This window comes from Artemia sp. Qi Xiang Cuo, chromosome 17, assembly GCF_049724085.1.
Source record: "Artemia sp. Qi Xiang Cuo chromosome 17, ASM4972408v1, whole genome shotgun sequence".
NCBI lineage: Eukaryota > Metazoa > Arthropoda > Branchiopoda > Anostraca > Artemiidae > Artemia > Artemia sp. Qi Xiang Cuo.
In genome coordinates, this window is record NC_142810.1 from 36216030 (window position 1) to 36232922 (window position 16893).

General features: G+C 33.2%; 1 protein-coding gene across 1 annotated transcript in view; it reads left to right on the plus strand.

The window, feature by feature from the left end:
• Nucleotides 1-2064: 2064 nt before the first annotated feature.
• Nucleotides 2065-16893, plus strand: part of LOC148942147 (uncharacterized) — a 40669-nt gene continuing 25840 nt past the window's right edge. The window contains exon 1 of the mRNA XM_089103242.1: nucleotides 2065-2318. Coding sequence (XP_088959368.1) covers nucleotides 2065-2318 — 254 coding nt within the window. The remainder of the gene's footprint in view (nucleotides 2319-16893) is intronic.

Consider the following 16893-nt stretch of genomic DNA (forward strand, 5'->3'; position numbering starts at 1 on the left):
ATAGCACAGGAAGGAACATAGAGTCATAGAAGTATAAGGTACTACTCTACTGATATCCATTTGGCCCAGTAGACTTTGGTACGCTGGCTAAAAGAAGCGTTATCATCGACTGAATCGTCCAAGCCGTTCACTAGGGCTCTGAGGACACCGAAGAGTTCCTTATTATAGAAAAAATTCCAGTCATCCAGTGGGTCGGCTTCAGGATTAGAAATTACCTCTGAATAGCGATCAGGTGAATGCCTGGGATCATTATTCGGTTGGAACTTGTCCTTGGCTAGTGAGCCCTCTTTTTTCCACTGCTGCTTTTGATGTCTCGATTTCCCTCTCTATCTGATCAGTCTGGGACAAGAGCATATAAGATATCACGTTTCTCTTTCTCGACTAAACGGCCAAAACTTTCGGGGTGTTTCCCCCCCCCCCCTGTGTGACGGATCTGATTTTAGGATTTATGAGCCCTGAACTCATAAAACAGCTTTTGGTTCTAAAGCCAAGCTTTAATCTTATTTAAAAGCCTTGGTCATCACTCTAAAACAGATAAAAGTTTGTGAAATGATGAAGGTGCATTTTCTTTGGTAAAGTTTTAGCTTTTGGCACCAACGTTGTCAATAAGACTTCCCAGCTAGGACAACTTTCCAGCATTCAGAACATTACACCTGAAAAGGTAACTTTATTCTTAAGCTTAGGGCAGGAGCAAAAACGTTTTGATTTATAAATTACATCCGAAACATCAGCATTTAAAACCTTAATAAATTGAGGTTGGCGAGTAAAATAGGTCTAGTGTTAAGAGGGTCCTACCTTGGTCTAAATAAATCAGTTGCATTGGGCTATATTCAATATTCGTTCAAAATTTTTTATAGCAATTTTTTTGTAAGTAGTTTTATACCGAAACGTCCTAACTTTACTGCATTTTAACGCTTAAGATAACCTGTTTCTCAGCTGCTCCATATGAAAAACTGCCCTTTCCTTAACTGTAGGCCTACTTCTAAGGTGTTAGCGCATTGTCACACATGGGCTGGACGGTTTATACCCTTTAAAAGATAGTTTCCTTCTTACATATCCTCATTTCTTACTTCATTTGACTAGATTCTTGTTTATAAGTGATATTTATGCGTTTACTTGGTCCTAACAAGCACAAAAGATGCACGTTCTCTTGGTATTCATTCAGGGGAAGAGGGCCTTTAAGTGAAGATACATCTTTTACAAAACACCAAACAGAGGCAATTTTTATGAATAATATGGGAAATTATTTAAATAATCTTTAAAATTTGAGATAGTGAAGAGGGCATGGAGCCCAAAGACTCTGTGTCTACTTGCCTATTTTCGCAATCACGCCTGTAATTATATACCTATATACAGTAAATTTTTATTCTATTTCTACAAATTTAGTTTTAACAATAAAGGTAACTTCTATAAGAAAAAAAATATGGAAACTGTGACAAAAATCAAACCTTTTCTCTAATATCGTGGGTGAACACTGTGCAACATCACCTACTAAAGAGTGATTCTAAGACCGTACTCTTCTAATAAAGTACCCCAAAGTCACCCCACTAGCCACAATCTGTTTTTGTCATCATAAAATTTTCACGATTCGTCTGAATACCACTGGTTCTCTAGAGTCAGCAATATTTATCATTGACTCCTAGTCCTATTTTACTCATCAGATAAACACATTATCACTACCATATTTGTCATTGGGCTCGTCGTTGGGATTGTGCTTCTTATATTTTGATTTTGATCACCAGCATAAGGTGATCACTAATCAGTCAATGCTGTGTTTTCCTAATTAATCCACTTTTGAAATTGAATAACTTAAATCAATAAAAAATAAAATTACAATTTGAATATATACCACGGCGTGTTTTGTAGGGAGTAAATAAAAGAGAATACAGTGTTTTTTTTTTCTTACTTTCTCTGTTTAATCCTTCAGGATCCTATTACCTTGGTACTCTTTAGTTTTTCCTCTTGCTTTTCAATCCTATCTCAGGGTGGCGCTACTCTGGCTAACAAGTTACGGACTTACCTTTTTTTTCTTCAAGTTAATCCAGTTTTCTCTTTAGGTTTAAGATGAGTGTATTGCCACGGCCAGCCCTTTTTCAACCTGTCAATTTGGGGTTTACATTCTCTACTCCGTTCAATCTAGCAAATGTACTTTCACAAGATATAGCTGGACCAGTTGCAATCGCTTTGACTGCACTTTTTGGCATAATTATACTTTCTGGGGCAATAATTTTGCCTATTGCTTCTTGGTATGGCTTTAACCTTGAAAGAATTGCCAAAAGAAGAAAAAAGAGGAACGTGTTCGTAAATGAAGAGTTAAGGTGAAGTTTCTATATTTATATAAAATAGAATATATTACAATAGAATAATCGTTAAATTTTCACTGTTTTACCGCTTGAGTAGATTTACCGCTTGGGTAAATTTCTAAATCACGTAGGTTACTCTTTCAGAGGCAACGCTATAGCGTTGCCTACAGTATAGGCCATAAAGCTCCAACGTCCTATGATTTCCTTTTCCTAGAGGCACTTCATGTGGAAGAGGTGGTCTTATAAACTTCAGTGGGAGCTCATTCGATTAGAAATCTGAAGTTCTAGTGCGTTTTTTAGAAATCGGAAGTGATCGGAGGGCAGCTGCTCCCCCCATGCCCTGTTTTCACTAAATGCCTCCGATCAAAATTTGGGATGACCATTTTGTTTAAAATAGTCCAAAAACTAGATAACAAAAATCTGGGGTCAACACTCCCCCCCCCCCCAAAGCCCGGGGGTATATAAAGGTTTTATGGAAGGAGTAGTCGCATAAACTTTGTAGAGTCTCATTTGATTGGAAATTGAAAGTTCCAGTTCTCTTTTTAAGAATCAAAAGTGATCAGATGATGACTAGCCCCCCCCTCATGCCCTCTTTTCTCCAAATGCATCCGATCAATATTTTGAGATAGCCAGTTTGTTTAAAATAGTCCATAAATCCTGTAACAATGCCTCCGCGGCTTATAAAACCCATCACAACCCCGGAGTAATGATTGTAAGTTACATCCGGGGCCATATAAGGTTTTTATAGAAGTGGTGGTCGTATAAACTTTTGAGGAGGCTCATTTGAACAGACTGTGTGAGTTCTAGCTCAATTTTTAGAGTCAAGGCGTGCAGAGGGTGACGAGACTCCCCACGCCCCCTTTTCCTCAAATGCTTCTGATTGACATTTTGAGTTATTCATTTTGCTCAAAATAGGCCAAAGATCACACAATAATATCTCTGGGGTTGACACAGACCCCAGAGACATGGGGCAAGGGTTGTTAGTTATGCCCCGGGGGCATGTAAGGTTCTTATGGAAGGTGTGGTCGTATAAAACTTGAAGGAGACTCATTTGATTGGAAATTGAAAGTTCTAGTTTTCTTTCTAAGAGTCAAAAGTGACCAGAGGGCAAATAGCCCCCCTCCAAACCCTCTTTGCCCCAATTGTATCTGATCGAAATTTTAAGACAGCCATTTTGTTCAAAATAGACCAAAGGTCAAATGATTACGCCTCAAAGGTTGTAACCCACAGCCCCCAGAGCAAGGGCTGTAAGTTGTGCAAGCTGTCCATTGTTAACATATAAGGTTTTTATGGAAAGGGTGGTCGTATAGACTTCAAACTAGACTCATTCAATTTTAAATCAAAATTTCTAGTTCCCTTTTTAAGAGCCAAGAGTGATCGGAGGGGAATAAGCACCTCCCCCCTCACACGTCCTTTTTACCCAAATGCTTTCGATCAAAATCTAAGATAACTATTATATTCAAAATAGTCCAAATGTCAAATAACTGGCTTATGGTTTGATCCCCCCCCCCCAGCCTTCAGACAAAGGCTATAAGTTGCGCCAGTTTTGCATTGTTAACATATAAGGTTTTTATGGAAGGCGTGACCGTATAAACTTTGGAGGGGGCTCATTTGATTGGAAATCGAAAAGTCTAGTTCCCTTATAAAGAGTCAAAAGTGATCGGAGAGCAACTAGCCCCCTTACTCACACCCTTTTTTCCCCAAATCCATCTGATCAAAGTTTTGAAATGGCCATTTTTGCAAAATGGTCCAAAAGTAAAGAATATAGCTCAGGGGTTGACCAATCCCCCCAAAACCCGGGGCAAGGGCTGCCACTTATGCAAGATGCCCATTGTTAACATATAAGGTTTTTGTGGAAGGGTGATCTTATTAACTTTGGAAGGGGCTCATTCAATTGGAAATTGAAAGTTCTCGTTCCCTTTCTAAGAGTCAACAGTGATCAAAGGACAACCGGCCACCCCCTTTTCCCCAAATGCATCCGGTCAAAATTTTAAAATAGCCATTTTGTTCAAAATAGTCCAAAGACCAAATAACTATGCTTCCGATGTTGAAATATCCCCCAGCCCCCAGGACAAGGGCAGTAAGTTCTGTAATGGTCTTATTGTTTCTTTGGTACTTTTTTTAATTATATATTTTGATTTACTGATTTACGGGTCAACTTTGATTTACGAGGCAAGGGGTGTAAGTTTTACAAGCTGCTTATTGTTACTTTGATACTTTCTTTGCTTTGAAATTTTGTTACTTTAGTATTGTTACTTTTAAACTAGTTTGGATGCTTCGGTGAAGCTTTGGTATTGAAAAAAATAGATTTTGAAATGGGGAATGTTGACATTAAGAATTTGTGCAGGATAAAGCTGAGAGATTCCCCTTAAGATACAAATATTTTCTTTAGGTTAATTCAGCACCCCTCACATCACGCAATGTTAGTTTAAACTTCACACAACAAACAGTCCCTAACATATAGCCATTACACCTTTTTGACAACATGCATACAAATGGCGTGTTGTGCTTAAGTTTACCTTCCCCCTCAAAATCCCTTGTAAATTTCATATTCATACCCTTAGGCATAGTTGTAATAGTAGTCAGAGTAATAGCATTGATATTACTAGCAATAGTGTTAATAGTATTAGCGGTAGTACTAATAGCAGCAGAAATGTTACCATATTGCCTATTGGTCAGTAGAACATCCCTCTCATCAAGTCTTGGAAGTGTCAACTTACTACAATTAAGTCCTTTTGATATGTCCTTTCGATAACTTGTATTTTCATATACTTCTTGAATTTCCATCTCAATGCTCTTAGCCTTACAAATAGTTGCAAAAGAAGTAGTAGTAGTAGTAGTAGCAAATGTGACAGTAAAAGTAGTATTAGCATTAGTGTGCGCATATTGCCTTTTGGTCGGATGATCTTCCCTTTGAAGTATTCTCTGACAGTTCCAGCTTATAATACCCAAGTCAATTCTTCTGATATATTTTTTCATAATTTGCATGCACATAACGTCTTCTGATTTAATTCGAATTTCCCGTCAATATTGTTAATAGAGTAGTGTGATAATATTAGTGATTGCAGTTGTAGTAGTATTAGTAGCATGCAAATTGTTCCTTTTGATCATCTGCCTTATCATTTACTGAATTTTCCAAATTAATATTCTCAGTTATTCCTGAGTTACACCCTTCAGACAATCCGTGTGCACGTAACGTCTTTTGATTTATTTAACCCTCCCCCAAGCATTCTCTGAAAGGCTCACCTGAATTCTCTTCGTCTTTTTGGAAACTAAAGTTCAATCAAGCATACCTTTCTCAATAACATATACTATAGGCTAACAATGACCAAATTGCCTAACTTACAGCCCTTACCATGAGGACTGTGGGAAGGTTGACATCCCCTAAGAAATAATTAGTGGATCTTTTAACAATGCTGAGCAAAATAGCTCTCTTAAAATTTCCATGAAGATAAAAAGTTTCACTTTAATTCTAAATTTTCTTAAATTCAATTCCGACTTTTCTCAAAGAGATGAAAAAATTTAAAGTTCTGTTAAAAACATTTTCCCGGAAGAAGAAAAGTTCAACTTCGATTCTGAATTTTCTTAATGAAAATGAAATAAGTTATTGATCAATTCTATTTTTCCAAATAATATGAAAAGTTTCCACTTCAGTTCAGATTTTTCTCAAAGAGATGAAAAAATTTAAAATACTGTTCCAAATATTTCTTAGAAGATAGAAAAGTTCAAGTTCTCTTCTGAATTTTACCAAAGAACACAATTCAATTCTAATTTCACCAGAGAAAATAAAAGCTTCCACTTCAGTTTTAAGTTCACCAAGACATAAAAAATTTTAAAGTTCAATTCTAAATTTTTCCGTAGAAGATAGGAAAAGTTATACCATGATTGTGATTATTTTCTATGAAGATAAAAAGTTTCACTTTAATTCTAAATTTTATTAAATTCAGTTCCGACCATTTTCAAAGAGATGAAAAATTTAAAGTTCTGTTCCAAATATTTTCCCGGAAGAAGAAAAGTTCAACTTCGATTCTGAATTTTCTTAATGAAAATGAAATAAGTTATTGATCAATTCTATTTTCTAAAATAATATAAAAATTTTCCACTTCAGTTCAGATTTTTCTCAAAGAGATGAAAAATTTTAAATACTTCCAAATTTTCCATAGAAGATAGAAAAGTTCAAGTTCTCTTCTGAATTTTACCAACGAACACAATTCAATTCTAATTTCTCCAGAGAAAATAAAAAGCTTCCACTTCATTTTTAAATTCAAAAAGACATAAAAAATTTAAAGTTCTGTTCAAAATTTTTCAGTAGAAGATATGAAAAGTTATATTATGATTGTGATTATTTTCCATGAAGATAAAAAGTTTCACTTTAATTCTAAATTTTCTTAAATTCAGTTCCGACTTTTCACATAGAGATGAAAAAAATTTAAAGTTCTGTTCCAAATTTTTCATAGAAGATTGGAAAAGTTATACTTTGATCGTGAATATTCAAGTTCTCTTCTGAATTTTACCAAAGAACACAATTCATTTCTAAGTTCTCCAAAGAAAATAAAAAGCTACCACTTCAGTTTTAAATTCACTATGACATAAAAAATTTGAAGTTCAGTTCTAAATTTTTACATAGAAGATAGGAAAAGTTATACTATGATTATGATTATTTCCTATGAAGACTAAAAGTTTTACTTCAATTTTAAATTTTCTCAAAGAAGTGAAGAAAAGTTCAACTTCGATTCTGAATTTTCTCAATGAAAATGAAACAAGTTATTGATCATTTCTATTTCGCAAAATAATATAAAAATTTTTCACTTCAGTTCAGATTTTTCTCAAACAGATGAAAAAATGTTAAATACTGTTCAAAATTTTCCATAGAAGATAGAAAAGTTCAAGTTCTCTTCTGAATTTTACCAAAGAACATAATTCAATTCTAATTTCTCCAGAGAAAATAAAAAGCTTCCACATCAGTTTTAAGTTCACCAAGACATAAAAAATTTAAAGTTCAGTTCTAAATTTTTTCATAGAAGATAGGAAAAGTTATACTATGATTGTGATTATTTTTCATGAAGATAAAAAGTTTCATTTTAATTCTAAATTTTCTTAAATTCAATTCCAACCTTTCTCAAAGAGATTAAAAAATTTAAAGTTCTGTTCCAAATATTTTCCCGGAAAAGAAAAGTTCAACTTCGATTCTGAATTTTCTCAATGAAAATGAAATAAGTTATTGATCAATTCTATTTTTCTAAAATAATGTAAAATTTTCCACTTCAATTCAGATTTTTATCAGGGATGACAAAATTTAAAATATTGTTCGAAATTTTTCATAGAAGATAGAAAAAGTTATATTTTTATGGTGAATATTCTTCATGAAGATATGGAGTTCCACTTTAATTCTAAGTTTTCTTGAAGAAGTGCAAAATGTACAAGTGCTCTTCTGAATTTTCTTAGAGAGGAGAAAAAAGTTAGCTCAATTCTGAAATTTACCAATGAAAATGAAAAGCTTCCATTTCAGTTCATAATTTCTCAAAGACATAAAAATTTAAAGTTCAATTCTAAATTTTTCCATAGAAGATAGGAATGGCTATACTATGATTGTGATTATTTACCATGAAGATAAAAGTTTCACTCTATTTCTAATTTTTCGTAAATTCAGTTCATTCATCTAACCACCAAAAAAATAGGTTAGGTTAGGTATAAATAAATATTAATAAATAATTAGAAACATTTCTCCATGTTTAAGTTAGGCTAGGTTAGGTTAGCTTATAATGAGCGCTCATGATAAGCTAAACTAACATAAATTAAAAATGGTAAAAAGATTAAAATAGGTTAGGTTAGGTTAGATTAAGTTAGGTTAGGTTAAGTTAGGTTAGGTTAGCCTACGTACGCGCGCGTACGTAGGCTAACCTAACTTAACCTAACTTAATCTAGCTTAACCTAACCTAATTTAATCTTTTTACCATGTTTAAGTTAGGTTAGGTTAGCTTATCATGAGCGCTCATGATAAGTTAACCTAACCTAGCCTAACTTAAACGTGGAGAAATGTTTCTAATTATTTATTAATATTTATTTATACCTAACCTAACGTAACCTATTGTTTTTGGTGGTTAGATGAATGAACTGAATTTAAGAAAAATTAGAAATAGAGTGAAACTTTTTATCTTCATGGTAAATAATCACAATCATAGTATAGCCATTCCTACCTTCTATGAAAAAATTTAAAATTTAACTTTAAATTTTTATGTGTTTGAGAAATTATTAACTGAAATGGAAGCTTTTTCATTTTCATTGGTTAATTTAAGAATTGATCTAACTTTTTTTTCTCCACTCTAAGAAAATTCATAAGAGCAAATGTAAATTTTGCACTTCTTCAAGAAAACTTCGAAATAAAGTGGAACTCCATATCTTCATGAAGAATATTCACCATAAAAATATAACTTTTTCTATCTTCTATGAAAAATTTGGAGCAATATTTTAAATTTTGTCATCTCTTTGATAAAAATCTGAATTGAAGTGGAAAATTTTACATTATTTGAGAAAAATATAATTGATCAATAACTTTTTTCATTTTCATTGAGAAAATTCAGAATCGAAGTTGAACTTCCTTTTTCAGGAAAATATTTGGAACAGAAATTTAAATTTTTTCTTCTCTTTGAGAAAGGTCGAATTGAATTTAAGAAAATTTAGAATTATAATGAAACTTTTTATCTTCATGGAAAATAATCACAATCATAGTATAACTTTTCCTATCTACTAAAGAAAAAATTTGAGCTGAACTTTAAATTTCTTATGTCTTGGTGAAGTTAAAACTGATGTGGATGCTTTTTATTTTCTCTGGAGAAATTAGAATTGAATTATGTTCTTTGGTAAAATTCAGAAGAGAACTTGAACTTTTCTATCTTCTATGGAAAATTTGGAACAGTATTTAAAATTTTTTCATCTGTTTGAGAAAAATCTGAACTGAAGTGGAAAATTTTTATATTATTTTGGGAAATAGAAATGATCAATAACTTGTTTCATTTTCATTGAGAAAATTCAGAATCGAAGTTGAACTTTTCTTCACTTTTTTGAGAAAATTTAAAATTGAAGTGAAACTTTTAATCTTCATAGGAAATAATCACAATCATAGTATAACTTTTCCTATCTTCGATGTAAAAATTTAGAACTGAACTTCAAATTTTTTATGTCATGGTGAACTTAAAACTGAAGTGGTAGCTTTTTATTTTCTTTGGAGAAATTAGAAATGAATTGTGTTCTTTGGTAAAATTCAGAAGAGAACTTGAATATTCACGATCAAAGTATAACTTTTCCAATCTTCTATGAAATTTCGAACAGAACTTTAAATTTTTTTCATCTCTATGTGAAAAGTCGGAACTGAATTTAAGAAAATTTAGAATTAAAGTGAAACTTTTTATCTTCATGGAAAATAATCACAATCATAATATAACTTTTCCTATCTTCTACGGAAAAATTTTGAACAGAACTTTAAATTTTTTATGTCTTGTTGAACTTAAAACTGAAGTGGAAGCTTTTTATTTTCTCTGGAGAAATTAGAATTGAATTGTGTTCGTTGGTAAAATTCAGAAGAGAACTTGAACTTTTCTATCTTCTATGAAAAATTTGGAAGTATTTTAAATTTTTCATCTCTTTGAGAAAAATCTGAACTAAAGTGGAAAATTTTTATATTATTTTCAAAAATAGAATTGATCAATAACTTATTTCATTTTCATTAAGAAAATTCAGAATCGAAATTGAACTTTTCTTCTTCCGGGAAAATATTTGGAACAGAACTTTAAATTTTTTCATCTCTTTGAAAAAGGTCGGAACTGAATTTAAGAAAATTTAGAATTGAAGTGAAACTTTTTATCTTCATAGAAAATAATCACAATCATGGTATAACTTTTCCTATCTTCTACGGAAAAATTTAGAAGTGAACTTTAAAATTTTTTATGTCTTGGTGAACTTAAAACTGAAGTGGAAGCTTTTTATTTTCTCTGGTGAAATTAGAATTGAATTGTGTTCTTTGGTAAAATTCAGAAGAGAACTTGAACTTTTCTATCTTCTAAGAAATATTTGGAACAGCATTTTAAATTTTTTCATCTCTTTGAGAAAAATCTGAACTGAAGTGGAAACTTTTCATATTATTTGGAAAAATAGAATTGATCAATACCTTATTTCCTTTTGATTGAGAAAATTCAGAATCAAAGGTGAAATTTTCTTCATCCGGGAAAATTTTTTGAACAGAACTTTAAATTTTTTCATCTCCTTGAGAAAAGTCGGAATTGAATTTAAGAAAATTTAGAATTAAAGTGAAACTTTTTATCTTCATGGAAAATAATCTGTGGAAGCTTTTTATTTTCTCTGGAGAAATTAGAATTGAATTGTGTTCTTTGGTAAAATTCAGAAGAGAACTTGAACTTTTCTATCTTCTATGAAAAATTTGGAACAGTATTTTAAATTTTTTCATCTCTGTGAGAAAAATCTGAACTGAAGTGGAAACTTTTTATATTATTTTGGGAAAATAGAATTGATCAATAATTTATTTCATTTTCATTGAGAAAATTCAGAATCGAAGTTGAACTTTTCTTCTTCCGGGGAAATATTTGGAACAGAACTTTAAATTTTTTTCATCTCTTTGAGAAAGGCCGGAAATGAATTTAAGAAAATTTAGAATTAAAGTGAAACTTTTTATCTTCATCGAAAATAATCACAATCATAGTATAACTTTTCCTATCTTCTACGGAAAAGTTTAGAAGTGAACTTTAAATTTTTAGTGTCTTGGTGAACTTAAAACTGAAGTGGAAGCTTTTTATTTTCTCTGGAGAAATTAGAATTGAATTATGTTCTTTAGTAAAATTCAGAAGAGAACTTTAACTTTTTTATCTTCTATAAAAAATTTAGAACAGTATTTTAAAATTTTTCATCTCTTTGAGAAAAATCTGAATTGAAGTGGAAAATTTTATATTATTTTAGGAAAATAGAATTGATATGGGCACACACACAAAAACTCAGACACACACAAAAACTTACACACACACAAAAAAACTTACACACACAAAAAAAACTTACACACACACAAAAACTTACACACACACAAAAACTAACACTCACACACAAACTTAAACACACACACAAACTTACACACACACATAAACTTACACACACACACAAAAATTTACTCACACACAAAAACTTACACACACATATAAAAACTTACACACACACACAAAAACTTACACACACACAAAAACTTACACACACAGAAAAACTTACACACACACAAAAACTTACACACACAAAAAAACTTACACACACACAAAAAATAACACACACACAAAAACTAACACACACACACAAAAACTAACACACACACACAAAAACTTACACACACACACACACAAAAAATTAGAAAAACACAAAAAAACTTAGACACACACAAAAAATTACACACACACAAAAAAACTTACACACCCACAAAAAAACTTACAGAAACACAAATACTTACAGACATAAAAAAACCTTACACACACAAAAAACTTAAATACACAAGAAAAAAATACACAAACACAAAATATTACCAAAGCACAAAAAACTTACACACACACAAAAACTTACACACAAACAAGCATAAACACACACAAAAACATACACAGACAAAAACTTAGTACAAACACACACACACGCGAAAATTTTATATTGTTTTTGGAAAATAGAATTGATATTGGCACACACAAAAAAAACTCACACACACACAAAAACTTACACACACACACAAAAACTTACAAACACACAACAATTCACAAACATACAAAAAATCAAAAACAAACACAATCTAAAACGAACACAAAAACTTACACACACACACAAAAAATAACACAAACACAAAAATTTACACACACACACAAAAACTTACACACACAAAAAATTACAAACACACACAAAATAACACACACACAAAAACTTACACACACAAAAAAAAATTACACCCACAAAAAAAGTTAAACAAACAAAATAACTTACACACACACAAAAAATTAAACACATAGAAAAAATTTAAACACAAACTAAAACATACACACACAAAAAAAACTTACACACACACAAAATCATACAAAAAAACAAAAACATACACACACATAAAATAAAACACACACAAAAAAACTAATAAAGACACAAAAAAAAAAAAACAAATACACACAAAAAAACTAAAACACACAAAAAAAATAAAAAAAACACAAAAACTTACACACACACACACACACAAAAACAAACACAGACACACACACCAAACTTACACACACACACACACACACACAAAAACTTACACACACACACACAAAAACTTACATACACAAAAAATTAAGCAAACAAAAAACTTAAAAACACACAAAAAAACTTACACACACACAAAAACTTACACACACACAAAAATTTACACAAAAACTTACACACACACAAAAGAACTTACACACACACAAAACTTACACACACACAAAAAACTTACACACACACACAAAAACTTACACACACACAAAAAACTTACACACACACACAAAAACTTACACACACACAAAAAAAACTTACACACACAAAAAAAAAAAAATACACACAAACAAAAAACAAAAAAAAAAAAAAAAAAACAAACACACACAAAAAAACCTTACACACACACACAAAAATTACACACAAAAAAACTTACACACACAAACAAAAACTTACACACACAAAAACTTACACACAAACAAAAACACACAAACAAATAAAATTACACAAAGAAAAAGAATTACACACACACACACAAAAAAACAAAAATTACACACACAAAACAAACACACAAACACAGAAACTAACACACAAAAAAAAACTTAAACACACACAAAATAATACACACACAAACAATAAAAAACACACACAAAAAAAAAAACACACACACACACAAAAACATACACACACAAAAAAAAACTTACACACACACAAAAACTTACACACACACAAAAACTTACAGACACATAAAAAATAAAACACAAACAATAAATTACACAAACAAAAAAACTTACACCCACAAACTATCGTACACACACACACAAAAGATTACACACACAAAAAAAAACATACACAAACACACAAACTTACACAAAAACAAAAAATCTAACACACACACACAAACTTACACACACACACAAACTATAACACACACACAAGAAAATTCACACACACACAAAAACAAACATACACAAAAAAAACTAACACACACAAAAAACTTACATACACTCAAAAAACTAACACACACACAAAAACTTAGACACACAAAAAAAAACTTACACACACACAAAAACTCACACACACAGACAAAAACTTACATACACACAAAAACTTACACACACACAAACACTTACACACACACAAAAAAACTTACACACACACAAAAACTTACACACACATAAAAACTTACACAAAACTTACACACACAAAAAAACTTATGGGGGTGCCGGGGGCCCTTTAGGGGGGGGGGGGGGGTGGGGGTCGTTCTGTGTCTCAGTGCACAAAATAATATTAAAAAATGAGGGGGGGGAAGGGGAGGGGAGGGGGAGGAGAAGGAGAAGGAGGGGAGGTGAGGAGGGGGAGGTGAGGATGGGGGAGGAGAGGGAGGGAGAGGGAGGGGGCTTTGGGGACCAGGGGGAGCCTTTGGGGGCCTGGGGGGCCTTTGGGGGTCTGGGGGACCCTTGGGGGTCTGGGGGGCCGGGTGGGACCCCGGGGAACCTTTGGGGACCGGGGGCTTCCTTCGGGGTTGGGTTGGGGTATGAGGACCCTTCGGGGTCGGGGTGGGGTATGAGGACTCTTTGGGGTTGGGGTAGGGGACCTCACAACACTGTGCAAATGGAACTTGTGTATTATAACGACCACACTCAAAACCTCTTCTAAAACCTTTTCTAAAATCATCTTTTAAAATGTCTCTAACGTTTTCGCCGAAATAATTCCCTAAAACGGTTTCGCCCAAACAATTCCTAAACGTAATTTATGTGTGTTCCTTTTTTTTTGGCATCTCTGTGCTGTCACATTTCAAATTTCTTGGAAACGCTTTCCTACGTTAATCTCTTCATCTCATAAATTTTCCTAGCTAAACTATTAAGTTTTCGTTAGAATATCAATTTATCTCTCCGACTTAAAGCTCAGTGAAGCCGTATTTAAAAATAGAATTTCTATCTTTTTAGACTCCCGCATAATTCCAAGATAACAAGTGATGTCATTTCTAATTCCTGACAGTAAAGATCAATGAAGCCCTATTTAAAAATAGAATATTAATTTTTCTCTCTGGCCTAAAGAACGTTTATCCCTCAGACCTAAGATTAAAGAAGCCATAATGTTTCTTAATTCCCATTTCGTGAACCAATAATTCCCCCGCAGATTATGTAAATCAATTTCTCAGTTTAGGTTAGCCTAAAGATCAAAGAAACCATAATGTTTCTTAATTCCCCCTTCGTGAATCAATAATTTCCCCGCCAATTTTGTAAATCAAGTTCTCAGGTTAGGTTAGCCTAAAGATCAAAGAAGCCATGATTGTTTCTTAATTCCCCTTTTGTGAACCAATAATTCCCCCACCGATTATGTAAATCAATTTATCAGGTTAGGTTAGCCAAACAATCTCATAACATTCGCGTCGAGCATGTACATTCTCACTGACAAAACCATAAACCACGTGGTCCTGTCACGAGCTCATGAGGCCTAGACATAAATTGCTGTTGACATCCATAAATGTGAGAAAGGTCAGGTTTTTTCATTCTCACTGACAAAAACCATAAAACAGGCATAAAGTGCTGTTTACATCCATAAATGTGAGAAAGTTCCTTTTTTTTCATTCTCACCTAAAAAAACCATAAAACACATGGTCCTGTCGCGAGCTCATGAGGCCTAGGCATAACTTGCTGTTGACATCCATAAATGTTAGAAAGTTCCTGTTTTTTCATTCTAACTGACAAAAACCATAAAACAGTCATAAATTGCTGTTGACATACATAACTGTGAGAAATTTCCTTTTTTTTCATTCTCACTGACAAAAACCATAAACCACGTGGTCCTTTCACGAGCTCATGAGGCCTAGACATAAATTGCTGTTGACATCCATAAATGTGAGAAAGTTCCTGTTTTTTCATTCTCACTGACAAAAACCATAAAACAGGCATAAATTGCTGTTGACATCCATAAATGTGAGAAATCTCCTGTTTTTTCATTCTCACTGACAAAAACCATAAACCACGTGGTCCTGTCACGAGCTCATGAGGCCTAGACATAAATTGCTGTTGACATCCATAAATGTGAGAAAGTTCCTGTTTTTTCATTCTCACTGACAAAAACCAAAAAACAGGCATAAATTACTGTTGACATCCATAAATGTGAGAAAGTTCCTGTTTTTTTCATTCTCACTGACAAAAACCATAAACCACGTGGTCCTGTCACGAGCTCATGAGGCCTAGACATAAATTGCTGTTGACATCCATAAATGTGAGAAAGTTCCTCTTTTTTCATTCTCACTGACAAAACCATAAAACAGGCATAAATTGCTGTTGACATCCATAAATGTGAGAAAGTTCCTGTTTTTTTCATTCTCACTGACAAAAACCATAAACCACGTGGTCCTGTCACGAGCTCATGAGGCCTAGACATAAATTGCTGTTGACATCCATAAATGTGAGAAAGTTCCTGTTTTTTCATTCTCACTGACAAAAACCATAAAACAGGCATAAATTGCTGTTGACATCCATAAATGCGAGAAAGTTCCTGTTTTTTGATTCTCACTAATAAAACCATAAACCACGTGGTCCTCGTGGGAGTCTAAAAAAAAAGCGTCCGGATTGGGATTCGAAGGGGTATTGTCATCGTGGGAGTCAATAAGGCCTTTCTACTAATGATAAGCTTGGGGGCGGCTGATTGCCCTCTATTCATTTTTGACTTATAAAAGGGAACTAAAACTTCCGACTTCCAATCAAATGAGCTCCATCCGAACCAAAGTTCATACAACCACCCGTTCCATCAGAGCCTTATATGCCCCGGGGCATAACTTACAACCCTTGCCCCTCGGCTCTGAGGGGCTGTGTCCACCCTATAGACATTGGTGTATAGTTTTTCAGACTATAACTAACAAAATGGCTATCTCACAATTTCAATCGAATGCGTTTCGGGAAAACATGATGTCTGGTCAGGGGGCTAGCTTGGCTAGCTGTTCTCCATCACTTTTGACTCTTTAAAGGGAACTAGAACTTTACATTTCTAATCAAATAAGCTTCCTATAAACCTTAAACTACTATCCTTTCCATAAGAACCTTATTTGCCCCTGAGGCATAACTTACAACCCTTACCCCCATACTCTGTGGGATTCTGGCAGCCCCAACGGCCTTGTTAAATGATCTTATGACTATATTTGAACACAAGGCTATCAAAAAATTTCTATCGACTGCATTGGGGGAAAACACGACGTGGGGGGGGGGTGTTGACTACCCTCCGATCACTTTGACTCTTACAAAGGACAGTGGAACTTCTAATTTTCAATCCAATAAGTCCCCTCCAAAGTTTATGCGACCACCATTTCCATAAAACACTT